The sequence below is a fragment of the Chionomys nivalis genome, chromosome 23 (assembly GCF_950005125.1).
Source record: "Chionomys nivalis chromosome 23, mChiNiv1.1, whole genome shotgun sequence".
In the NCBI taxonomy this organism is placed as follows: Eukaryota; Metazoa; Chordata; class Mammalia; order Rodentia; family Cricetidae; genus Chionomys; species Chionomys nivalis.
Window position 1 is genome coordinate 27,081,483 of NC_080108.1, and position 27,306 is coordinate 27,108,788.

At 42.1% G+C, this 27,306-nt stretch overlaps 1 protein-coding gene across 7 annotated transcripts in view; it reads left to right on the plus strand.

The window, feature by feature from the left end:
• Tjp1 (tight junction protein 1) overlaps positions 1-27,306 on the plus strand; it is a 251,979-nt gene that overhangs the window by 163,300 nt on the left and 61,373 nt on the right. The window contains exon 1 of one of the 7 annotated variants that reach the window (XM_057755880.1): positions 15,646-16,095. The exons of the other annotated variants lie outside the window; for them this stretch is intronic. Within the exon in view, the coding sequence (XP_057611863.1) occupies positions 16,069-16,095 (27 nt within the window). The 5' untranslated portion in view covers positions 15,646-16,068. Of the gene's footprint in view, positions 1-15,645; positions 16,096-27,306 lie in introns of those variants that run through there. 7 annotated transcript variants of the gene reach the window in all.

Genomic DNA, 27,306 nt, shown 5'->3' on the forward strand with positions numbered 1-27,306 from the left:
ATCATATTTAAAATTAGATATTTTCTTGGCAACAAAACACACAGTTTTATAATATGCATCTTTGCAAAAGTGGTAAGGTTTATAAGTAACCTTAGAAATAACCTCACCCACACTGGCTATGAAGTGTCAGGCTAAAAAGCCTTTGGTATGAACCACTCAGGGTGGCTCTGGGTGTTGGAGGTGGAAAGTTTCCGGTCTTCACACAGCCCACTCTGCCCTTGCCCCACAGCCCCCGTGCATCACACTCTGCTCTGCAGATGAGGACGGTGTATTCCCCAAAGACCTCCCCGGCTTATTTCCACCGCGATCAGCTGATGCCTTCGCCGTGTGTCTCCACACTTTGTTAACTGAGAACTTGATTTTAGGGTCGGACCACAATGAACCTGATAGCTTTTGCTTGGCTCTGTGTCCTCTCAGGAGCGGGAAGACAAAAGTGCCCCCCCCCCAAGACAGAGCCTTGGGGTGCCCTTGTTTCTGCTGCACCAGAAAGCCTCAAACTTCATTTGTCTGTTAGAATTTGGTTTCACAGATAACAATTGGCTTCTGAAGTTCATTCATGTCTTGGAATAGTCACTAAACTTGTAAACTTGTCACCTGAAAAGGTATTTATGGCCTTTGCCAAACATTAGTTTGTTAGTGCAAATTAGTATAAAATATTCCCATTTGTTCATATGATTCTTTTGCATTATAATGAAAATTATTCTGTACCTCCAAATATATAAAAGAAGAGATTGGGTAAATTAGCATTAAATATGGGTGGCATTTGTACAAATAGTAATCTCATGTGTATAAAATAACCATATTCATACAAAATTAAAGTACCAAACTGACTTGAGAATATTTTTCCAAACAGCTGCTTTTATGGAAAACTTTGTGTGTGCGTACATGTTTGAGGCAGGGTTTCTCTGTGTAACTGCCCTGGAACTCACTCTGCAGACCAGACTACCCACGAACTCAGAGAGATGCATGGGCCTGCCTCTGTCTCCTGAGTGTGCACCACCACTGCTATGAAAAATATTTTAACTTCCTTGGCTTTTGTCTTTTATGAATCTGGTGTTCTGCTAACAAGATGAAATGAACACATGTAAGGAGATTTTTTAAGATTGCACAATTAGCTGAATTGGTCAGTTTGGTTTTTTTTAATTATTTATTTTTATTTTGTGTGCATTGGTGTTTTGCCAGTACAGTGGGGTTTTTTTTGTATGTTTGGTTGGTTGGTTTTGTTTTTTGTTTGTTTGTTTGTTTGGTTTTCGAAGCAGGGTTTCCCTGTGTAGCTTTGGGGCCTGTCTTGGAACTAGCTAGCTCTGTAGATCAGACTGACCTCGAACTCACAGAGATCTGCCTGTCTCTACTTCCCGAGTACTGGGATTAAAGGTGTGTGCCACCACCACCCAGCACCAATAGGGTATTTTTGTGTGAAGATCTAGGAATTAGAGACAGTTGTGAGCTGCCATGTGGGTGCTGACCTGGGTCCTCTGGAACAGTCGTTGCTCTTAACCATCTCTCCAGCCCTTTTGTGTGCATTTTTGTTTGTTGTTTTCAAGTCAAGGTTTCTCTGTGTAGCCCTGGCTGTCCTGGAACTCATTCTATAGACCAGGCTGGCCTTGAATTTAGAGATTTGCCTGCCCTTGCCTCCCAGTGCTCATATTAAAGGCATGCTCCACCACTGTCCGGCTCATAACAAAACTTTTTAACATTTTCTCTTAGTGAAATAGGCTTTGAGCATAGCAACCATGTGTACTCCAGCGACCTTTGCACCTCTGGTTCTTCTCACTTTTTTCTAATTAATCTTTGCAGCTCGAGTGTATGTAGATAGGTATGTATGTATGTATGTATGTACAGATGCATGCATGCAGAGGAAATGGGCTCTTTTGGAAGGTCTACTGAGTATGTGCCTCTCACATTAGAGCAAGGAAGGTGAGTTACCTCTGGAAGGGTGCCCTCCATGCGCTGTATACTTGGGTTACAGAATACCGTCAGGGAGGAAAAGCAAGGCCAACTGCCAGCAATCACAAATACCATTTCTCTAGCATCTGGTTGATGAGAGCTAGAGCCTGGCCATTGAGTCCTCCAAGGGGAAAATGGTTTGATTCTTTTTGTCTGACCCGCCTGCCTTTATCAGTGGGTTAGTGCAACTGTGCTGCTTGACTCAATAGCACCTGCTATATATGAAAAGCAGTTAACTCTCCTAAGCTTTCCGTCGTCTGGAGAGGTTTCCCCCACCCGGTTCTCCAGGGTCATGACATTCCATTCAGACACCCTTACAGAATACATGCAGAACACGTCACAGTGCTAAGCAGTGTGTATCTTGAATATCTGTATACTTGTGTATGTAGTTTAGTCATGTGTATCAGCTAGTTGTTGCTGTGTAATAAAACACTTCAATGGTTGGCATCCTTGGAAAAAAAAAGCAGTGATGATTCTGTAGGCTGGCAAACTGCTAAGATCAGCTGAGTGGTTCTTTGGTTTGGTGTGCCTGGGCTCACTAATGCAGATGCAGGCGGTTTGTGGCTTAGCTGGAACTTGATAGTATAGCATTCCTTTACTTGAATTTCAAGAGTTTGGCAGATTATTAGCCAGGGCATCTCATTTCTTTTCTCTGTGATCTCTCCAGCAGGCTCCTGTGGTAGGCTCAGGGTTCTCAGTGTAGCCCAGGCATCGGGTTCTGTTTAAGCCTCTGCCTGTCATGTTTGCCCTTTCACCAAAGCAGACCACACCACACCCAAGTTCAAAGGCTAAAAGAAAAGACGGCTTATGGCACATCCAGTCTCGGGTGGGAGGAACTGGTGACAATCATTTACAATCTCTTTATCTTCCCTTCTCTACTTTTATGCCTTTGTTACCTTTCATGATTAAAAAAAGTCAGATGTGGGTCAGGCAGCGGTGGTGCCGCCTTTAATCCCAACACTCGGGAGGCAGAGGCAGGTGGATCTCTGTGAGTTCTAGGCCAGCCTGGTCTAGGCTCCAAAGCTACAGAGAAACCTTGTCTTGAAAAACCACGCACACGTCAGATGTTTCTCTTAGGGTTCTCCTTTTTACTTTTTTACTTAGCTTCTCTGGGATCATGGACTGTAGGCTCCTTATCCTTTGTTTTACAGCCAGTTTTCACCTGTGAGTGAGTACATACCATGCTCATCTTTCTGTGTCCGGCTTACCTCACTCAGTATGTTTTCTTTTCTAGTTTCATCCATTTGCATGCAAATTTCATGATGTCATTGTTTTTTTTTACCATTGTGTAAATATACCACATTTTCTTTATCCATTCTTTACTTGAGGGGCATCTAGGTTGTTTCCAGGTTCTGGCTATTACAAATGATGTTGCTATGAACATAGTTGGACAAATGTCCTTGCAGTATGGCTGAGCATCCTTTGGGTATGTGCCCAAGAGTGGTATTGCTTTTGCGTTAGGTTGATTCCCAATTATCTGAGAAACTGCCATACTGATTTCCAAAGTGGTTGTACAAGTTTGCATTCCTACCAGCAGTGAAGGAGTGTTCCCCTTACTCCACATCCTCTCCAGTATAACTCTAAGAGAAACATACATAGATCTCCCTGGGAAGGGGAAATAGACAAGATCTCCTGTGAAAATTGGGTGCGTGGGGATTGGGGAAGAAGGGAAGGCAGAATGGAGAGAGGAGGGGTGAAGGGGAGGGGGAGGAGAACTAGAGAGAACCAGATAGATGGTCAAGATAGGGGAAGGACAGAGACAGAGAACATGGAAAGAGGGAGCCATTATGAGGCTAGCAAGAAACCTGGCACTAGAGAAATTCCCAGGAATCCACAAGGATGACCACAGCTAAGACACTAAGCAGTAGTGGAGAGGGTGCATAAACTGGCCTTGCCCTGTAGTCAGAGTGATGACTATCTTAAATGTCATCATAGAACCTACATCCAGCAACTGACTGAAGCAAATGCAGAGAACCACAGCAGAGCATTGGACTGAGCTCCCAAAGTCCAATTGAAGAGGGGTCAGAGTGAGAATATGAGCAAAGAGGTCAAGACCATGATGGGGACACCCACTGAAACAGCTCACTTGAGCTAATGGAAGCTTCCAACTCTGGCCTGACAGCAAGGGAACCAGCATAGGACCAAACTAGGCCTTCTGAGTGTGGGTGACAGTTGTGTGGCTGGAGCAGACTGCAGGATCACAGATTTATCCCTAGTGCTTGTTCTGGGATTTTGAAGCCCATTCTCTCTGGATGGATACCTTGCTCAGCCTAGATATAGTGGGGAGGGCCTTAGTCCTGCCTCAAATCAATGTGCTAGACTTTGGTGACTCCATTACTCTCTCTGATGAGTGGATGCTGGGGGATGTGGGAGAGTGGAGGTAGCAGGAGGAAGGGAGGGAGTGGGAAATGGATTTAACATGTAAAATGAGAAAATATAGGTTTTTTTTTAAATAATTTAAAAAAGAAAAGGCCAGATGTGTACATTCAACAGACCCTAGAGTAAAAAGAATACTAAAGCCCTTTGATTCTCTTGATGCACCATCACATGGAGGAAGCTGAGAAACCATCTCATTTGTCATCATCCAACCCATTTATCCCCAGCCATCTTTAAAACATCGTCTAAAAGTACATAGATTTGAAGTAGACCTTGCATAAGAGCCCCCCTTTCTCTTTTTACCATCTCCACCTCCCCCACACCCTTCATTCTTTCTTTCACAGGATTCCCTGTAGCCCAGACTGGCCTCTAGTCCACAGTAGCCAAGGATGACCTTGAACAAGACCTTCTGCTTCTACCCACCCTGTTATCACTGGTGTGTGCTGCGGCACCTGGTTGATGCAGTGCGGGGGACCAAACAGGGCTTCACGCTTGCTAGATAAGCATTCTACCCACTCAGCCACATCCCTAGCCCTTTCTTTTCATTTCTCTTTTCCATTGGTTTTTTTTTTTTTTTTTAAGAAAATGCCGCCGGGCGGTGGTGGCGCACGCCTTTAATCCCAGCACTTGGGAGGCAGAGGCAGGCGGATCTCTGTGAGTTCGAGACCAGCCTGGTCTACAAGAGCTAGTTCCAGGACAGGCTCCAAAACCACAGAGAAACCCTGTCTCGAAAAAACCAAAAAAAAAAAAAAAAAAAAATGCCGCCTTTCCAAAGACCCTCCCACATTTGTTTGCTTATCGTGCGCAGTTAACTAGCTCCTCCTCCGTCACCTTTATTTCTGTCCACGTCCATACACGATAGCCTGGAAGGCTACAGTCCATTCAGATTACAGTTTTGAGGGAATCGAGAATTCTTTATAAATAGCACTGGGTGTTTCCAGTTGTCTCACTTAGGAGGAGGATTAAAAGTTTGCCCTTGCCGGGCGTGGTGGCGCACGCCTTTAATCCCAGCACTCGGGAGGCAGAGGCAGGCGGATCTCTGTGAGTTCGAGACCAGCCTGGTCTACAGAGCTAGTTCCAGGACAGGCTCCAAAGCCACAGAGAAACCCTGTCTCGAAAAACCAAAAAAAAAAAATAATAAAAAAAAAAAAAATAAAAGTTTGCCCTTGACACTGGGCTGTGGCTCCACGGCCCAGCACTCGGGAAGCAGAAGCAGGCAAATCTCTGTGAGTTCAAGGCCAGCCTGGTCTACAGAGTTACAGGACAGGTTCCAAACTATGGAGAAACCTTGTCTCAAAAAAAAAAAAAAAAAAAAAAAAAGATGTTTTGCTGTCACAATGTCACATAGTCCATGGTGAGCTGAAATAAAACACATACACAAAGCGTCTCATGTCTTTCATCTGACATCTTACAGAGTAAGAAACTGGGGTCCCCATGTGCCCAGGACTGTTCAGTGAGTTGTGCCTGTTTTCAGAGCCTCTCTCTACTCTATTGCCCCCAATAATGAATTCATGACTTGTAGATTTTTGATGCTTATTATTCTTTCCTTGCATTCCTTTTTCTGCCTCTTCTGTTCCTCCTTCTTCTCACCCTGCACCCCTTCCCCCTCCTGCCTCTTTCTTCCTTTTCTTTCTTCCTATCCTAGGTATCATCTTTGGCCCCTGGAGCTGCTTCCTGGTTTCTGTCACCTTTGACTCTCTGTTACCTGAGAACTGTTCTTTCCTGTTTTCTGGAACTTGCATATTCCTTGACCTAGACTTCTAACTGCCTGCTCCTGGCTGGAAATTACAGTCTGAGTGCTGCGTGCTCATTGCTGCTGAGCTGTTGCTGTTTCTAGGCCTTTTCCAGTGGCCGGAACCATTTTAGAATTGGCTCTGTTGAAAAATTCAGTAGTTGAATTCCAATTGTAAAATTTCTTTTTTAACTTTTTGGATTTTATACTTTTTTTCTTTTTCTGTTTATTAGTTAAAGTATCAGTTCCTAACAGTATTAGCATGCACTAATATGTATAAATAGCAGATATAACATTGCCATTATTAGCTTACACAAAATATATAATCTTAGCATTATTAATTTGAAATTATTTTATATTTATATTTAGCTTCATGAGGAATTCATTGTGTACTGTAGCAATGCTAACATTATAAACTTGTGTGAGAGGCCGGGCGGTGGTGGCGCACGCCTTTAATCCCAGCACTCGGGAGGCAGAGGCAGGCGGATCTCTGTGAGTTCGAGACCAGCCTGGTCTACAAGAGCTAGTTCCAGGACAGGCTCCAAAGCCACAGAGAAACCCTGTCTCGAAAAACCAAAAAAAAAAAAAAAAAAAAAAAAAAAAAAAAAAATAGAATTTAAAAAAGAAAAAAAAATAAATAAATAAACTTGTGTGAGTAGAGTGTGGTGGCTCACATCTGTAATGCCAGCACTTGGGAGGTTGAAGCAGGAGGATTACCATGTATTCAGGCCATTCTAGGCTATACAGTCAGCTAGAGACCAGTCTTGACTACAGAGTAAGACAATACTGGTCTATGTTAATAATGGTAATGTGTGTTAAATATATGCATTTATGGTAAGTTGTTAGAAATATACTGATGAATATGCAAGCGTATATTAATGCGCACAGTTGTCCAGTGGTTTCAATACAGTGCTGTTTCTGTTGTCCCCATCAAACTACTGAGTGACTTTCATATTTCCTTTCCAGGGATGTTTTTCTTAGAATATGCTGTGGTCACTGGAATCCTCTTCCGTGCATGGCTAGGTCATCGAAGATATTAGATCTTCTTTCCAAATTTGGTTTTGGCAAGGACAGAAAAAGGCAGGGAGGCACCAAACTCAATATTCCCTTCCGGGGCACACCCCCTGACCTAACCTCTGCCGGTTAGTCCTCTGCCACCTCCTGGTTGCGCCACAACAAGCTGACAATGTATGGGTAGCTTCTTGTTTTCCACTAATCAATGATTTGGATTCTCTCTGCCATCTTTGGATGAGACACTTAAAACTAGAGGGTGTAGCTGCTTTATTCTCACATCCACTGGTGTGTGAGGCCCAGAAAGTGTTTCATGGCAGTTCTTTTGCAAAGACGAGACTGAGGGAAAATGGTTCTTGAGCAGAATAAGCAATGTGCTAAGCAAAGTTTTGGTGGCACAAGCTGTCATCCCTGTACTTGAGCGGTAGAGGTGGGGCGCTCAGAAGTTCCACCATTACATAGAAAATCTGAGTCTAGCCTGGCGGTGGTGGCACACGCCTTTAATCCCAGCACTTGGGAGGCAGAGGCAGGAAGATCTCTGTGAGTTCGAGGCCAGCCTGGTCTACAAGAGCTAGTTTCAGGACAGGCTCCAAAGCCACAGAGAAACCCTGTCTCAAAAAAACAAAAAAAGAAAGTCCAAGTCTAATCTTGACTATATGAAAGATATGGAAAGAGACAGAGAGAATGAGAATTTGTGGATATGGATGTATTCTTTGCCTTGTTCTCCTACTTTTGATACTATAGTCTGCCTGACCTGATGGTGTGTGTGTGTGTTACTATTGCAGTGACTAAACACCATGACTGAGATAACTTATGGAAGAAAGAGTTTGTGGGGGCTTACAGTTTCAGAGGGTGAGTCATGATCAACTTTTTTTTTAAAGAATTTTTTATTTATTATGTGTACAGTATTCTCAGTATTCTGTCTGCATGTATGCATGCAGGCCAAAAGACAGAAGAGGGCACCAGATCTCATTACAGATGGTTGTGAGCCACCATGTGGTTGCTGGGAATTGAATTCAGGACCTTTGGAAGAGCAGGCAATGCTCTTAACCGCTGAGCCATCTCCCCAGCCCCATGATCATCATTTTGGGGCATGCAGCAGGCATTGCAAGGGAGCAGTAGCTGAGAGATTACATCTTGGGAGAGAACCATGAGGCAGTGGGAGAGATCTAACAGGCAATTGTGTGGGCCTCTGAAGACCCAAAGCCTACCCCAGTGACATATCTCCAACAAGGCCACACCTTCTAATCCTTTGAAGTAGTTCTACTAGTTGGGGAGAAGAATTCAAGTCTATGAACCTGTGGAGGCCATTCTCCTTCAAAGCACCACATGATATTCACACACAAATTTGAGCACATGGAAAGTATGGGAGTTAAAACTAATATGTTCAAAATAACGTCCTGGTCTTCGGGGAATAGGAGAAATAGACAACACTGAAAGAAGACAAGTGAACTGTAAAGAGCCAAGTTTCATACCAGGCACGGTGGCTGAGATCTGTGATCTTGACAGTTGGGAGATGTGGGCAGAACGATCAGAAAATCAGGGTCGTCTCCAGCTACATGGTGAGTTCAGGGCAGTCTTGGATACATGAAACTGTCTCAGAAAAGGAAGACAAAAAAGAATTCAGAGATAGAATGTTTGCTTAGCATGCGTGAGGTCCTATGTCTAAGCCCTCGCTCTGTGGGATGGTGGGGGCTTTGACTAACAGAACTTGATATAGTTGAGTTAGTTGTAATAATGTTTATCAATAGACGTTCAATGTTTCAGGGACATAGGGACATGCAAGATGCTCATAGTAGAGGAAAACGGGCCCTCCTCCAAGGCATCCAGGGACTCCCCATGTTGTCCTGTAATGTTGTGCAGTATTTTTTTTTTTTTTTTTTTTTTTTTGGTTTTTCGAGACAGGGTTTCTCTGTGGTTTTGGAGCCTGTCCTGGAACTAGCTCTTATAGACCAGGCTGGTCTCGAACTCACAGAGATCCGCCTGCCTCTGCCTCCCGAGTGCTGGGATTAAAGGTGTGCACCACCACCGCCCGGCTTCTGCAGTATTTCTTACTTAATACATATACGTACATGGATTAGATTGAGAGTTGATTCAGAGTGCATTCGGTACAAAACACATACAGAGTATTATTTTGTATTCTTTTGTGTTGAACCAATAAAAGAAATAGTCACATAAGACCAAATAGGAAAAGTATATCAGGCAAATGATGGGACATTTTTACTAGATGAAGAAAAACATGAAGGATTAAACAGGAATTCACATGCTTGATTAGGGCAGTAGGGTAAATTGTTAAACTTTCCTTGGAGGACAAGTTGGCAATATCAGTGAAATGGTTTCTCTCTGTGTGTGTCTCTCTCTCTTCTTCCTCCCTCCCTCCCTCATTCCCTCTCTCTCTCTATTTTGAGACAGGGTCCAGGCTGGCCAGGACCGAATCCTTCAGTTTTCCAACTGCCTGGATTGAAGAAGTACACTGCTTGTCCGACCCTACTCTTACTTTATCTTCACATAAGCCCAAACTTCAACCCCCAGATGTGTTTCAACCTCTCTCCTGGAGAAACATTTGCACATGTCTCTGAATATCAAATATGAGAATTACAAGCAGGGTGGCAGTGGCGCACGCCTTTAAATCCCAGTACACCAGAGGCAGAGGCAGGCAGATCTCTCAATTCAAGGGCAGCCTGGTCTACAGATCTAGTTCCAGGACAGTCAAATCTGTACAGAGAAACCCTGTCTTGAAAAACCAAAGACCAAAAATAAAAAATCATCACAACATTATAATAACATAAATTGTCTTAGAGAAACTACACTATGTCTGCAGTATAAATTATTGGTCAGACATTTGTTTATTTTGTTAGTTAGTTTTTTAGACAGGATTTCTTTTTTGTAGTCTTGACTGTTCTGGAGCTAGGTCTGTAGACCAGGCTGGCCTTGAACTCACATAGATTCTCTTGCCCTTGCCCTTGGGTGCTGGGATTAAAGGCGTGTACTGCCACTCACCCAGCTGTTAGTTTTTCCTTTTTGAGACAAGGTCTCACCTATGTCTTGAATTTACAGTCCCATCTGCCTTAGTCTCCCTGAGTGCTGGGACCATAGGCACACACCATTATGCCTAACTCTATAAACAGCCAATTTAAATGATAAAGCCAATAATTTAACATATTACCAAGACCAATATTAAATAAAAATTATATGAAATTCAGCGTAACCATGACTGTAGTTTATTTAACAAACACAGACATATATATTCTCATTTGTTTCTCTGCCTCTATTTACACACACACACACAGGGACAGAAAGAGAGACAGAGACAGAGAGACATACACACAGACACACACACAGGGACAGAAAGAGAGACAGAGACAGAGAGACATACACACACACACACAGGAACAGAAAGAGAGACAGAGACAAAGAGACACACAGACACACACACACAAGTCAAAGCACAGAAAGCAATCTGGAGACAAGCTTTCTATTTAGGTTTAAATGATAGTATCCACGGGAAAGTGGAATGTGAGCACGGTGGATTTTAAAACTGTATATTACTTGTGAAATTAAGGAGGGTAGATCCAGGTGATTTGGGCATGCCTTAACACAGAGAAACAGTTCGTGGGCAGCTCTGGAGGAGTTCACTACCAATCGATCAGAGGAGAGGTGGAATAAGCCCCACCTGTATCTGGAACCTGATGAAAAAAATGAAAATCAGATCCTGTTCCCAATATAAGAAAAAGTACCAGAACGCCATCAGTTACAGTCTAACCTGGGTGTTGTTTTTCCTTCAGTGGTCGTCATCATGATTTGTCAATGTCATTCTTAGTAAAGAGAAATTTAAAATGTAAAATATGAGCACAAATTCTACCATTTGTTTTGTATAATGCAAATTTTTATAGTGTAAATCTCAGAGATTTTAGTTCCTATGAAGAGTTGATGTAGTTTAGACTTTGTCGCTTGACACTGCAAGATGCTTCAGGCTGGCCAGAAGTGTCCAGCACAGCCGGACTTAAGGAGGTTGGAAAGAGCCGGAAGAGATCCCACCTTGGCCTGGCAGGCGTGCAAGAAACACTGGCCTTTACAGGGACCAGGTCCCACCTTTATGTGTGCTTGGCCTACTGGCCTGCTGGGGTCCCCTCTCCCAAAGGCCTTAAAAAGCCTTACTGAGCAGCAGGTATAGAGACATTGAGTCAAGAGGAAGCATGGAGGATGTTAACCCCTTCATTGGATGGCTTAGTTATTCAGTCTAGCCTGGGTCAGAGGTTTATCTCCAACCAAGATGGACTCTCTCACCAGCTGCCCAGCAGATAGGAAGTGGTACTGCCTGCCTGAGGCTCTTGTCCATACACCCAGTAGGACCTGCCCCTTGCTTAGATCCTTGCCAGAGGCAGAAGCAGTGGCACACAGTTGGCAGAGGAACAATATAAACTTCCTGAGGTGTGGTGGTAGCAGGTAGCCCAGGCATTCTCCTGGGAAGTGACTGGAGGTAGGATAATGTAACGGCAGAGGCCCAGAGTTCAGAGGGAGACTTCCACTGCCTCAGAAACATTTATTTCCAAAATACGGATCCCAGATGAAACCTAAGGTTCAAAACCATACCCGTTCCCCCCATCTCCTCCCCAGTACAGGACTCCTGTGCACTGGGCTCCTGTCTGTGTGCACTGTTGTGAGCCTACAGTCAGGGGGTATCAATGGGTATTTTGTTCCTGCTTTTCCTTTCCTTTCCTTTCCTTTCCTTTCCTTTCCTTTCCTTTCCTTTCCTTTCCTTTCCTTTCCTTTCCTTTCCTTTCCTTCCCTCCCCTCCCCTCCCCTCCCCTCCCCTCCCCTCCCCTCCCCCTCCCCCCCCCTCCCCTCCCTCTCCCTCTCCCTCTCCCTCTCCCTCTCCCTCTCCCTCTCCCTCTCCCTCTCCCTCTCCCTCTCCCTCTCCCTCCCTCTCTCTCTCTCTCTCTCTCTCTCTCTCTCTCTCTCTCTCTCTCTCTCGACAAGGTTTCTCTGTAGCTGGGTGGGGGGGATAGGACACAAGCACTGTCTATGCACTGGAGAGTAGCTGGGGGGGATGGGACACAAGCACAGTCTGTGCACTGGGGAGTAGCTGAGGGGGATAGGACACAAGTGTAGCTGGGGGGGATAGGACACAAGGATTATCTGTGCACTGGAGAGTAACTGGGGGGGATAGGACACAAGCGCAGTCTGTGCACTGGAGAGTAGCTGGGGGGGAGATAGGACACAAGCGCAGTCTGGTCACTGGAGATTAGCTGGGGGGGGGAGATAGGACACAAGCGCAGTCTGTGCACTGGGGAGTAGCTGGGGGGATATGTGCGATCTGTGCATTTATGGAAATGTCACAGTGAAACCCATTAATATATACAATTAATATTCACTTATGATAAAATCAAATAATATTGATAATCAACAATATTTTTATTGTAGTTAAATATATATAATGTAAAATTTTAGTTAACTTCAAGTATATAATTTATCATGCTTATTTTAAAATAAGAAGGGCTGATAAAATGACTCCACAGGTAAGTCTGATGCCTGACGACCTTAGTTTTATCCCTGTGACTTAATTGACGGAAGGAAAGAACTGGCCCCCCCTCCCCTCCCTGCAAATTATCTTCTGACTTTCATATGTATGCTGTGGTATGTACATGAACGTGCTCGAGTGAACACATACCCACACTCACATGGGGAAATAAGTAAGTGTAAACTAAAGATCGGAGTTGATAGTTTTGTGTGTGTGTGTGTGTGTGTGTGTATGTATGTATGTATGTATGTGTGACTGAGACAGGTCTATGTAGCTCTGGCTGACCTGGAACTCACTATGTAGACAAACTGGCCTCTGAATCACTGAGATCCTCCTGCCCCAGCCTCTGTCTTCTGCTGGGGTTGAAGGCATGCACCACCATGCCCCAGCCTCTGTCCTCTGCTGGGGTTGAAGGCATGCACCACCATACCCCAGCTTGTTTAAGAATTCTAGAAACTTGACAAATTGAAGGAAGTTTCTTCCCCATTTTTCTTTGCCCTGTGACATATGAAAAGTCCTAAAGCCATTCACAAACTCTTTAGTGATGTGGTCTGGTCAAAACTTTCATTGAGTGACGGTACCCAACAGTTAATAGTGTTTTTTATATACGCTCTCTTCTGTTGCGTTATCAAGACCGCCTTATGGTGCCCAACATTTCCTCTTTCCTTTCCAGGAGTCAACATACAGCTCACACCAAAAGCAACTTAACAAGCTTTTTTGGAGATTGTTGTTGTTTCTTGTTTTGTTTTTACAATGGCAACAAAAACAAACATGAAAAATATATGTGTAGATACAGCTCACCGAGTCAAAGGCTGTTTTACTAAGTGATTCTAAGATTTCTAAAGACTTTGTAGGCATTCTGACCGCAGACACCAGAAACCCCACAGGAAGTTGTGCTTCTGAGTGTTGTGGTTTTTAGTTTCCTGTTCCTTTGCATTAGATCAGAAAGAAATCTGTGCACAAAGAGAAATTCTTGGTTGAACTTTCTTGTAACTCTAAATGAGATTCTCTAACTTACTTGCATTTTTCCCCCTTTTGATTTAAACGCAAGGCATTGTAGCCACGTCTCTCTGTAATCATTAATGCCGTGGTATAATTTGAAAACCTTTTTTGGTGTTTAGTGAATAAACTCTCGTTAAGGTTTCGGGTGTGTCTTTGCGATTATGCTATATGCTTTCCAAGTCATGTTGAACCACCTTCCCTGAGATAAACTTTAGGGCGGAGCTAGATTCCTGACAACAGTGTTTTTCTTTAAAATGATATTTTTATTAGCATACAAATTAATATGTGTCATTATGGCACCTTCATTTATATAAATGATGGGATCTTCCCCTGCTATTTTGAGAAGATACACAAATATAGTTTGGTTTAGTATTATATTTGGTATGAATAATATCTTTTCAATTTACTTGGTATAATATACAGTTCAGTTTAGATAATTTAACTCAGTTATTCGAAATACCATTGGAACTTTTTTTGGGGGGGTTTTATTTGATTTCTTTTAAAGCCGTGGCGAAGGTAAGATCTACCAGGTATATTGGGTTTGAGACAAGTAAATGCTGAGATCTAACATTTAATTTACATAGTGGGAGACTTGATAACAATTGACCAATGAGAAAAGGGGAAGAGTATATGCATAAAACACCCCATCTGCCTCCGGGCAGGCCCGTCTGCAGAATGCTCCTTATTAAACTGTGAAGGACCTTCAACAGCCACTTTCTAAAATACAGCATACCTTAGCTTTTTTTGGTGGGGGAGGGGTTCGAGACAGGGTTTCTCCCGTAGCTTTGGAGTCTGGCCTGGAACTAGCTCTTGTAGATCCGCCTGCCTCTACCTCCCGAGTGCTGGGATTAAAGGGGTGCGCCACCACCGCCCGTCCATACCTTAGCTTTTTATAATGCTGTTTTCTCATAGGAAAAATTTAATCACCCTAGAGAACACAGGGCATATTGCCTTTGAAACAATCACATGCAAAACAAAACACGAATTTTAACTGTTTTCATGCATGGCAAGAAATAGCGTTCGGTTGCACAATGTTCTTTTCTAGTTCAACTAGCTTAGAGTTGGAAAATACGTGACTTTGAAACCTTAATTGGTGTTTTTGTGTCATGTACGGATATTTCCTAGTTAGAATTAAGTTTGATTTTGTCTAAATTCTAAAAGCTATTGTTCAAAACCCGATGTTTATGCTCCACCATATTGCGTGGCTAGTACAGCATTATAGTAGGTACTTAAAGATGTCATTTCATATTACTAGTTTTATGACATTTATGAAGAGCTTTGCAGTATGCAGAGTGTAAACTAATGAAGCTTGAAGTGGTTTTTCTACCTATTTTTCCTGTTCATCAAAGCAGTTGGCTTAAGTTTGCCCAGTGGTGGACAGAACTGGATGGTGAGTTCCGTGTGTATTTACATCCATTTCTGTCCAGCTTGAGCTGGAGGACGTGTTTTAGAAAGACAGGCAGCCTCTTCTAGCTCTTCAGGGGCCAAGAATTTCAGCAATCTTGATAGCCCAAAATGTCTAGGGAGGCAGAAGTGGCTGGGATTATCACTGGATGCATTCCCCTCAGCGCCAGATCTGTAACTTGGTTTAAAGGCAGTTGGCTTGTTCTGAGCCTGTTGAGCGCTTTTCGTGTGCTTTAAACAAAAACACATCTCTCTTCAATAGGGTAACAATGCCCAGACACGTGGTGACAGTTGTGACCATTGTTACTTGCGAGGTTGAGGAAATCACAGTCAGGTATTGGCCAGGCCCGCCTTTCCTGCCACACTCCTGCGTGGGGATTGACCCGGGATGGCTGGCTGAGGAGAGAGTAGACAGGTCTCCATAGGGAGTCGAAAAGCTTTGGTACGCAGGGGTTTGGGGTTCCTGGGGGCGAATTCTGCCGGATCTTTGATAAAAAAACAAACAGGATGACTCGCGCGGCAGCGGAAACCGCCTAGCAAGTTACTTGGAGAGCAGAGCTTTTCCTTCCGCGCGGGGGTCGGACCCGGCCTGGCCCCGCCCCCCGCCGAGGCCCCGCCCCCGCCGGCCGGGCATGCTCAGTGGCCCTGTCCGGCAGGTTTTGCGTGGCTGCTTGAGTTGCCCGCGACGGCTCTGCCCGCCGACGGCACGTCTCTTGGCGGCCGCGCGTTCCGGGGAAGTTAGGTGCGGGAGCAGGCTTCTGAAGAGACGCCCGAGGGCGGAGGGGACAGCCGGGGGTCCCGGTGCTGCGGAGCGGCGAGCGGGCCGAGGACGGCGGAGGCCGAGCCGGCGGCCGGGTGTGCCCCGCGGAGAAGCCCGGGCGGGGCGGACGCTTCCCGGACTTTTGTCCCACTTGAATCCCCTCCCCGTGGGCCGGGCCTTTCCGGCCGCCCCCGCCCCTGCCCCGCTCGTCCCCGGGAGATGTTTATGCGGACGGTGGCGTGAGGAGCGGGCGGGCGGGCCGGAGGCGCGGAGTTTCGGGTCCGAGGAGCCTCGCGCGGCGCCGAGAGAGACAAGATGTCCGCCAGGGCCGCGGCCGCTAAGGTGAGGGCTCACGGCCGGCAGGGGCTGCGGGCGGGGCGGTGGGGGACGGGGGAGACCGGCGGGGGACTCGCCCCGCCCTCGCCGCGGGCGGCAGCCGGGGGCGATGGTGGCGGGGCGGGGAGGGAGGGGACGAGGGCGGACTGGGGGCGCGCCTGCCGCCCGGGCAGGTGCACGGCTGCGGGTGCCTGGCTCCGGCTCGCGTCGGGAGGCGACGTGCAACAGGTCTCGCGCCTGGAAAGTCGCCCCGGGTGAGGATTCTCAGGTCCCCGAGAGCGTGTCCGCGGAGACGGGGTGTCACCTGCAGCAGGAGGGAGGGTAGCCGGGGCTTGTCTCCGGAGGAGTGGTTGGTACCCGGCAAAACCCTGTAGTTTCGATCTGATGTCACCCGCTGCGGTATGCGCAATGGCAGCGATAAAGCTTTGAGACAGCAAAACACTCAGCTCAAGAGTAGCTAAGGTTTATTTTGAGGTTTATTATTTATGTGAGGCAACAGAGGAAGGAGAGTTCTTAGCACTTTGATTTCAACTTCAAAAGTATCACAAAGTGTCCATACACATGGACAGTAAGATGAACTCAAACGACGACAACAACAAAATATCCGGTGAATTCTGCAGAAAACAACTTTCCGATCCATCTTCCCGTGTGTTTTGAAGCGTGTTTCTTGACACAACATATCTTATTATTAAGTGCTACATTAAGCTAAAATTTTTTTTAAAAAATAGACTCCTCCCTTTTTTGTATACTTTAGTTTTTTTTTTTAAAGAAACATCCTAAAGTGCTTGCTTTCAAACAATGGCAGGAGTACAAAATCTGACGAGTGAAAAAATCTCCCTTTTAAAAAATCTATTACTCCTACAGCTTAAAACAGGTGGTGATTTTGTGTATTTTTCTGTTTGAAATACTTATTCATAACCGTTGGGAGCAGATGAAGGAAGTGTCTGAATTCTTAACAGGACCTTGTCTTTTGGCTGGCATTAGTTAGCGGTTACGTTAGTAGTGACTAGATTGTTTTAAGGAATGGAGTATTCTTCCTTTAGGAATAATGTAGTCTGTATTTTTTTGAACGTACATTGGTGAACGATCTCAACCTAAGACTGGAGCCACAAATTAGAATCCGTGCAACATTTTGTTACTTATAAGACGTAAAACATGTTATTTCCCTGGCTGGGACTTCCTTTCCTGTGAAGAAAGGCTTTGTTGCCATTTTACCCAGAATGTCACTTTGTTTCGAAGTGTGAGCTTTGGTACTTGTTATTCAATACAACACACTTGAAAAGTGTTATTACAAGAGAAGTGTTTCCAATCCCTTGCTATGGCAAGGTGATTTAGAAAGTGTGTTTTTACACGTAAGTTACGATTTTGAGATTTTTATGAAACATAGCAAAACCTCTCTAGTTAGATATTTGCACAAGTTGAAGGGTTATTTTCTTGGTTGCTGTATTTGGGGTGCACTTTGAAGTCTTTTAAAACTAGACCCATCATAAACAAGCAGGTAAATGCAGTGCTAATCAGTTGTTTCCCTAAGTCACATTTACTGTTCTCAGAGAATCAAAAATGCTTATGAGCCCATCTCTGCCAGTGCTTTACATAGGGTGCTTTTGTTTCTCCTACCCCGGTTAGAAATTGTACAGACGCTAAGTTCACAGCTTGCTCTTCTGTTTTTAGCACAACAGTTGTAGAACTTGTGTCTAAGCCAATCCTTTTGATTCTGTATTTTTGTAATGGTTCAGTAGTTTTCATCTTGTTGCTCAGGTCATCACTGCCTCTTTGAGGAGATGTTTGGCTTGTTTCCAGGAGATTGTTATTACAATGTTATTGCACTATATAATTGTACTTACATTTCTGTGTCTGTACACTTACTACTATATGGCAGATTCTTAAAAACGAAAGTGCTGTGTCAAAGAGTTCACTTGAAAGTACCATTAAAAATCTTCCTTCAAAGCCTCTACTTAAGAATAAATACAACAATGCCAGGCAGTGATGCCTTTACTTTTAGCAGAGGCAGGCGGGTCTCTGTGAGTTCAAGGCCACCCTGATCTACAGAGCGATTTCCAGGACAGGCTCCAGTGCTACAGCGAAACCCTTTCTTGAAAAACCAAAAGAAAAAAAAAAGAATAAATACAACAAATAATGTGTTATTGCCCCAGTCAGGGTGAAGGAAATCTAATCCAAGACAGTGCCATCAAACTCTGGGTGAAGAAAGGCAGAACTTACCTGTGGTCCTTGAATTGATGTTTAAGTGCAGTGCATTTCTAAAGAGAGTTCCAGTGTGGTATTAGAGGAACCATGATAGCTTGACAAGATGTTTATCTTAGCACATAAATGAATGGAGAAAATCCTTTCAGAAAATCTAATTGCTTATGAATTCAGAGTAATTTAAAGTAGGTTATTATTTCAAGAATAGGAGAATGGAGCCACACAACCAGACATAAGTAAATAATTAATAAATAGATAAATAATAGTGATTGCGATCAACTTTTAATATGCGCAAGGATTGTTTTGTGTGGGTAATTCATTTAGTTCACACAATAATGCTATGAAGTGGAAATAGTTTGCCTAGGCACACATGGCCCAGCAAAAGGGAAAACTATGACTATTTGTCAAACTAAGTATAAATTATTGGGAAAGGATCCATTATTCAATGAATAAAACTACAAAGACCGGTATCTTCTTGTAAAAATGTTTCTTTTCTGCTTCATATATGCAACAACAAGAAAATGTAGGTGACTCTGTTGTAATTGTCCTCTGTTTTGGGTGTCTGATGGGAGTGCGCACATCCACCCGGTGAGTCGCAAGTGCCCCTACTCACTAAGCCATCCTTCCTTCCCTGCCCTCCTAAGTGACAAACACTAGGAAACAAGCCTAGGGAGACATAAGCGTGTTCTTACGCATGTGTGCACACACATGCACTTACAAACATGAATGTTTGACAAGGGGTTCTCTGTGCATGGTATTAAGTAAATAAAGGAAAGGCTTCTTATGTGTATGATGTGCATCTGATCTGCAATCAATTTTGCTTACTAGTGTACTTGATAACAGTTATTTGAAAGTTGAAAACAAATTTGGTGCTGGTTCCCTGCCTTATCAAATAATTGCTTAATTAGATAAGAAAATAGTATTAGTAATTATTAGGAGCATTTTTGTTGACCCACAGAAAGTGACTAAAGGAAGTTGAATGGCTTCTGGAATTTCAGGTTGTATCACTTTGGAGGAAACAGTAAAAATTCTTGTGCCCTCCTTGGCTGTCTTGTTCTGTGTAATGAAATGTTTGTGTCTGAGAAGCAGTTTTCTTTTTCCTAGTGGCTATGTCTGAAATAATGTAGATGGGTAGAAACCATTGCTCTGTTTTTTCTGAGGTTTCTCAGGAATCTATATCAAGTGAGGCACAGTGAGGTTTTTCAATAGCTGAACATTTTTGAAACTTAACTGGAAAGCCACAGAAAAACCTTGTCTTGAAAAACGAAAAAAAAGAAACTTAACTGCAGAAAATAAGTAAGCTAATATGCAAAACGTATTACATCAGTCTTTACAGATAAGGATTGTTTGCTGAGGAATTATTAAATTTTAATTTGGTACTTAACTGATGAATATTTGCTTCATATACTTCAGGAGTAAAGTAAAACCTCAGTTAACGCTTAATATTTTGACTTTATTGAGTCTGCTACCATTTATGTTTTTTATTCTAGTGATTACTCCTTCCTCCTTATTCAGTTTTACAATAGTGTTCACCAGACTTTTAAGTATGTAGGTGTTTTCAGCATGTTAGATACCATTCATTAAAGCTCCAATTCATGTAAATTGGCTGGTAGTCACTACATTATGTAGCTTAATAACTTATTGATACAGTGCCATTTTCCCCAGTACATGTTTTCATGGTAGGAGCTTGTAAAGTGAACTTTTATTTTGGGTTTGAGGGAGACTTAATGCTGCCTGTTGCTTGCTGTGATGGTTAGTGTCGGCCTTACTCACAATAGTTACGGAGCATGAACCAGTCTGTGGCTTTTAGGGCTATGATGGGTATTTATAGTACTGTTTCTTGTTTGCTTAGAGGGGAAAATTACAGTAGTTTCACTTTTTTTAAATTCTGTAATTGGGATTCTGTCTCTGACCTACCTGCTCTTTAATCCTTTTCTATTTTGAGACCTGATGTAAATTCAGTGCAATTGTTAGGAATAATGAATAAGATCACTGTGCTGTCATGGAAATGTATTTTTTTAAACTTTATTTTTAATCTTTTTGGTTGGATGTCTTTTTGGTTTTTCAAGACAGAGTTTCTCTGTAGCTTTGGGGCCTGTCCTGGAACTAGCTCTTGTAGACCAGGCTGGCTTCGAACTCACAGAGATCCGCCTGCCTCTGCCTCCCGAGTGCCAGTATTAAAGGCGTGTGCCACCCCCGCCCGGGGGTGTCTTTTAAAATCATAGTTTCGATGAACATTTAGGAGATACAGTTTTTTTTTTCATCTAGCTCTGATGTGTTAATAATTCAGTCTTCTGAAAAGCAAGAATCCAGGTTTAAATTCAAAGCTTGCCTTCACCCTCACTCCAAGTCCCCAATGAACCGCCTAATTATGGATGACAAACTTGGGGTGAGGGAGGTGGGGGAAGCAGAGTTTTTATCAAATGTCAATTAAAATTAAAAGATGACTTTTATTTAGAATAATATTCCTGAAATATTTGACTGGAATTTGTTTTCAATTCCAAGCTTTGAAAGACAATGCCAATAACAAAAACAAACAAAAGACCATCTTGTAAGTTTGGCAACATTTAATCTGGTTGAAAGTCAAGTTTCAGACTTAGTCTAGATTGCTCTGTTTCTGAGTAGCATTTTCTTTGTAAGGCAACAATAAAAACAGACCTTTTGCTGTCTTTGACCTAGTGTGCTGCTTAATTTATTTATTACAGAGAAGAGTGGCTTCAGGTTGCTCCTTTATGGGCCAACTATTCCATTTCTTCTTAAGCAGATAAATTCTTAATAATGAGTGAGAAGCTTGGGTAGGTATGAAGGGCGTTTCATCTTATAACCCAAAAATGGAAAAAATAATTGGATTCTGAATGATTGGCTGTACAGTTCAGTATAAAGCTAGTGGTGCCAAACTTTTTTACCATGGAATATACTATTGGTGGTATAAATAGGCCCTAAACTGTTGTATTTGTAGTGTGTCGTAGTAAATCTTAACTTTGGGGTACATTGAAAGATAACGTTATTAGATTTTACCACGCATGCATTTTAGTTTGTGTCAGAACAAGGTGTTTTTGTGCTGGCAGCATACCAGGACGTCAGTTGGCTGACAGATAAATTCATTCAGGTTTGCTGTTCACGCAGAGAAGATCAAAGTAAAGAATATTTTCTGTGGATAGTAATTAGGAACAAAAGTTTCAATGAATTTGTTTTAATTTTCTGAATTCTTGTTTTTTATTTTTTAAAATGGAGTATTTTCCCAAGATAAAAAAAAATTCTATTTTCAGCCAGGTGCACATCTTTAATCCCAGCACACAGGAGGTAGATGCAGGTGGATCTTTGTGAGCTGAAGGCCGTGTTGATCTACAGAGTGAGTTGGGGACAGTCAGAGCTACAGAGAAACCCTGTCTCAGACAAAAATAAAATAAAAAACTCCATTTTTTCTTTTGGGAGTTTGATATTGGTGCTAGTATAAAAAAAAGTTTTTGTTATTATTACTGTTTTGAGGTGAGTTTTCATCAAACTGGGATCGATCTCATTGTTTAGCTGAGATCAGCCCTGAATTTAGTTACTGGTGTTATTGGTGTGAGCTACCACATCAGCTTTTAGAACAATTTCAAATGACTGGAATATATATTAAATTTATAATTAAATCTCTTAAAATTTTAACTCATTCATTTAACTTTTATTTGCATTGATGTTTTGCCTACATGTATGTTTGTTGAAGGGTGTTGGATCCTCGGGATTTGGAGTTAGACAGTTGTGAGCTGCCCTGCTTGTGCTGGGAATTGAACCCAGGTCCTGTGGAAGAGCAGCATTGTTCTTAACAGCTGAGCCATCTCTCCAGGCCCCCTAATTAAATCTTTTTGTTCATTTGTAACCCTAAATGCCTTGGAACTAGCTCTGTAGACCAGGCTAGCCTCGAAATGAGAGACTTGCCTGCCTCTGCCTCCTGAGTGTTAGAATTAAAGGTGTGCGCCACCGCCACCCAGCTTCAGTTTTAAAACTTGCAATTCATTGTGTAAAAACCAAAGAATTTTGAACTGGGTGTATCACTCAGTTGGTAAAGTGCTTGCTTGTGTAGCACACACAAGGCCCAGTGTCAGTCCCTAGTGATGCATAAAGTGTGTGTGGACGAGCATGTGTGTGGATGAGCATGCCTCTGACCCCAACTCTGGGAAGGCGGAGGCCTGAGGACTCAGGTCATCCTCGTCTGTGTAAGTAGTTCCAGACTGTCTTGGACTACTTGATCTGCCTAGGCTGACCTCAAACTTGTTATATGACCCAGACTGATTTTGAACTCAGTTCTACCTCAGCCTCCTGAGTGCAGGGATTCCAAGACTATTTTACTGTACCTAGCCTGCTCTTCATAGCCTTTTGTTGTAGGAAAACTTACTGACTTTGGAGGGAGAAAAGTAGGTTAAGTTGTAGTTTTATACTGGTTTAATATTGTGCAAAAAGAATTATCGGAACAAATTATTCAGCTGTTAGAGTTCCAACAGTTGTGAAAGCTGCTTTGGTTAGTTTTAATTTTGAGAATATTTTATGATTAAATCCTAAATCCATAGTGGGATTTACTTGACTCTGGTAAGACCATTGAAATTTTCAATCAAGAGATAATATGTATTTTAGACAAAAAAACAGATCTGTCATTCAAAATGTAAATTTTCTTCCAGTAGTATCAGTTCAAAAAGAACTTTAGAACACTTACTCAATAATTTGTTTGTTTTTTTTTTGTTATACTGGACTATTTAATCAAACAAAATGCACTGTACTATACTGATGCTATATTGCCCATAAAATTGGAAATAAGTGGGCATTGAAAATAGGTTCTGCATTTATGTTGAGTGCTGACTCACAGATACTGAGCTTAGTGTTTCATAGCTATGCTATTTGATCTTTACAGTTCTGTTAGATATTACTATTTTCTTTTACAGGTGAAGGATCCAAGGCTAATTCATTTGCTATACTTAGTCACACATCTGATTATAACTCAAATATGTGTCCATTTAAATGCTCCTGTGTTCTAAATGAGCATCAGATGAGCTTTAGTATGTGTCAGATGAGTCTTAGACTGGACAAAGAGCAGGAGTCATAAAGCTGTAAGCATTGGTACTACTGTATTGATTGGAAGCAAGCTGCAGTGAAGGAAGCTCCAGCTGGAGTCAGACAAGCCAGATCTTCCAGTTTTTCAGAACAGGCTATAAATCTGGATTTTGACATACATGCCTTGACTTAAAACTAGCCAACTAATTTTTTATCTTCTTATTGTGAAAAAGTACTAATATATAAAAATGCATTAAGCAAATTTACGTAAATGAATTAGAAAGTGGAGACCCATGTAAGCAGCAGGCCAGATTCTCTACGGCAAGAAGTCCAGTAAGATAAGGACATAAAAAATATGGTCATTGAATAAGCTTAAGATTCTTTCACTTACTGAGTTTAGGGTCTAGGTATTGGATTTTGGGGCATATATCTACCATTAGCTACTGTCTCACCCATTTAAAAGGAAGGAGTAGAAAACAGTCCCCAGCTCAAGATAATTTTATACTCAACAGAGAACCTAACACATAATAAGTTACCAGGATTGACACATCTTTTTAAAATATCAGAAGTGCATTTTATTTATTTATTTATTTATTGGTTTTTTGAGACAGGGTTTCTCTGTGGTTTTGGAGCCTGTCCTAGAACTCCCTTTGTAGACCAGGCTGGCCTCGAACTCACAGAGATCCGCCTGCCTCTGCCTCCCGAGTGCTGGGATTAAAGGTGTGCGCCACCACCGCCTGGCTTCAGAAGTGCATTTTAATATTGGAGAAAGGCACGTAGGTTGATCTTGTTTATGTATAAAGTTCATTCTGTAGATAAGTAGGCTCAATTCGGTAAGTTATTTTTTGGTGTCAGAGGAGGTGCTTGGGCTTTTGAGATACCTAGGAAAACTGTCTTATGTTAACGTTAAGAGCTACAGCCTAGCGGGGTGCACACGCCTTTAATCCCAGCACTCAGGAGGCAGAAGCAGGCCAATCTCTGTGAGTTCGAGGTCAGCCTGGTCTATAAGAGCTAGTTCCAGGACAGGCTCCAAAACCACAGAGAAACCCTGTCTTGAAAAACAAAAAAGGAGAGCTACAGCCTAGTTTGAATTAGGCAATAGAGAGGCTTTGAAGTACATTATAAATCCAGTGTATATGACTCAGTTTGGATATTTCCTTAGTGGTGAGTGATTGATTAGCAAGTTTTTCAGTTTTTATCAGCTGAGCACCTCTGATCTTGTCTTGTAATTCTATCTGTATTTTCCACCATTTACTCTCTTCCCCCCTCCACATATGTAACATACACACTAATTCTCTTTGGAGTACTATAGTAGCCTTCTAAAGAATACCTTAGCTCTGGTTTTCCCATCTCTTCCAGCCCCCTTTTAGTTCTGCTATGTATACTTTCTGCCAGGTTTCTCTTTGTTCCTCTCAGGACGCTGGTTTTCTTTTTTAGTAGTGCTTATTTAAGCCCATGATTATAATCAAGGCAGGAAGTGTTTGGGTCATCTGTGTCTCCCACTAGCATGTAAGCTCTGGGAGAAGCGAGGTCATATTTGATTGTGTCTGGTTATTTGCAGAACTTAATACAGTCTCATAGTACATAATAAATTCAGATGTCCTGCCAGGGATTGGCTTTTGATTAGACTGCTTCTTTTACCTGGGATGTTTCCCACATCCATCCCTCAGTCATCCAGCATTAGTTTGTTTTTTCCTCAAGAGATTTGTCCTGAGCTCAGAAATGAGGTCAGAACTCAGGAATGTCATTTTCCTATACATCTTTCCCCACTTAGAACTCAGACCTAATTGTCTGCTGTTTTATAAAGAGTTAACTGCTTTACATAGTTACATACTTGCTTGTGTTAGGCGATCTTTTAAAATGCTCCTGTAAGATGTTTGCTTATCTCTAAGATTCCCTATACTTTTTCTTTTCTGAAAAAGAAGGCAGCTGCTAAAGGAATTTTTCTTAGTGCAGCTGGGTCATGGTAAGGGCACTCTTGGTTTGGGTCTTCTCTGATTAATGATTTCCCGATCCTTCAAGTTGTCTTTTTTTAAGTGAAAAACACTTCAAATGGAGATTATAGTGAATCTTCCATGTTCTGATTTCAGTACAGATACCAATTAATGAACCCATTATCACATAACTTTTTTGTTTATTTGTTTTTATAAGATCTTTCCTTCCACACCCCCACCTTCCACATGATCTTTTGGAGCCCAGACTGGTCTTAAACTCTTGGTGTACCTGTAGTTGCTTTGTTCCTCATGCCTTCCCTTAATTAAGTGCTGACATCATAAGCATAGACCACAACACCTGGCTTTATCATTGGTAAGTGCTTGATTGCCTAGATTTCTTTTTTTATTTAATTAGTATTTTTTCATTTATTTTCCGTCCTCCTCCTGTGTCTCCCCCATCCATTCCTCCTGTCTCCATTTAGAAAGGGCCAGGCCTTCCATGGACTTGAACAAAAGCATTGCTTAGATTTCTTAATACACTAGGTGTCACCAGATGATGGTGTTTAAATTCTATTCTTTTGTGATTTATTAGCTGGAGTATCTAAGGAAAACTTCCTTTCATGTACTGTTCGGTTCCCCAGTGGTACTGTTTGTATAAGGAAGACAGAATAAACATTTAGTCCCTTGCCAGTACCAGTTTCCAGAGTACTGTAATTAATTAATTGTTCCAATGCTTATCTTTTTTTTAAAAAAATAGACAAGTGGGCAAATTTTATATATATATATATATATATATATATATATATATATATTTGCTTTTTTTTAAAAAATATTTATTTATTATGTATACAATATTCTGTCTGTGTGTATGTCTGCAGGCCAGAAGAGGGAACCAGATCTCATTACAGATGGTTGTGAGCCACCATGTGGTTGCTGGGAATTGAACTCAGGACCTTTGGCAGAGCAGGCAATGCTCTTAACCACTGAGCCATCTCTCCAGCCCTTGATTTGCTTTTGTAATTCCATTATAACTTCTATCAAGATACTTTATTTTGAAGTATTTCTTTTTTTATTTATTTATTTATTTATTTATTATGTATACAATATTCTGTCTGTGTGTGCCTGAAGGCCAGAAGAGGGCACCAGACCTCTTTACAGATGGTTGTGAGCCACCATGTGGTTGCTGGGAATTGAACTCAGGACCTTTGGAAGAGCAGGCAATGCTCTTAACCACTGAGCCATCTCTCCAGCTCCCTATTTTGAAGTATTTCTAGCAGTACATTAAACTGAAAAGAGATCATGGTGTATGTAAGTTAATTTTTAGATTGGATATACCTCTTTGCTTAGCTTCTAGGGCAAGAAAGAATCTTAACCAGTACCTAAGAGTTTTTTCCAACTTTTGTGCCCGTGTATAAGGGTAACTCTGTCCTGGCTTCTAACTGGTAAATGACTTTTGTCTGCTTAAGTTAACACTTAGGTTCTTTTGTGGGTTATAAGATTTATATGTGTTTGTTCACTTTGGCAAATACAAAAATTTACATACATGATTCTAAAGCCAACCTTTTCGCTGCAAATATATAAATATGCTTTCTTTTTATTTTTTTTACAAAATTGGCACCTTTTTCATTTTTCTACATGATTTTTTAAATTGTGAAATACGGCCACTGTCAGTATTTTCACACATTTCTGACATGGTTGTGTTCATGTTTCTTAATTTCTATTGAAACTTTATCCTGTAGTCAGTACATGCTTATTTCAATAGCTACTTGAAGTCTTACATTTAATGAATTGCTTTTTTTTATTGTATTTGTGAATTTTGTTGGATCCCTGATTGCTCTGGGAATCTTTTCAGAACTTCACTCCATTGAACTTTAGATTAATCTTCTTTTACTACCTCTTGGCATCTCTGTTTTGAGAATTTAAACAGTTTTCCTCAGATCATTACCAGGATATGCCATCTGTTATCTTTTAACACATGTTCTATTTCCTATCTTTGTACTGCAGCTATAGCGTGGTGGTCAGAGCACGGCACTTCTTTGAGAATTCTCAGAGG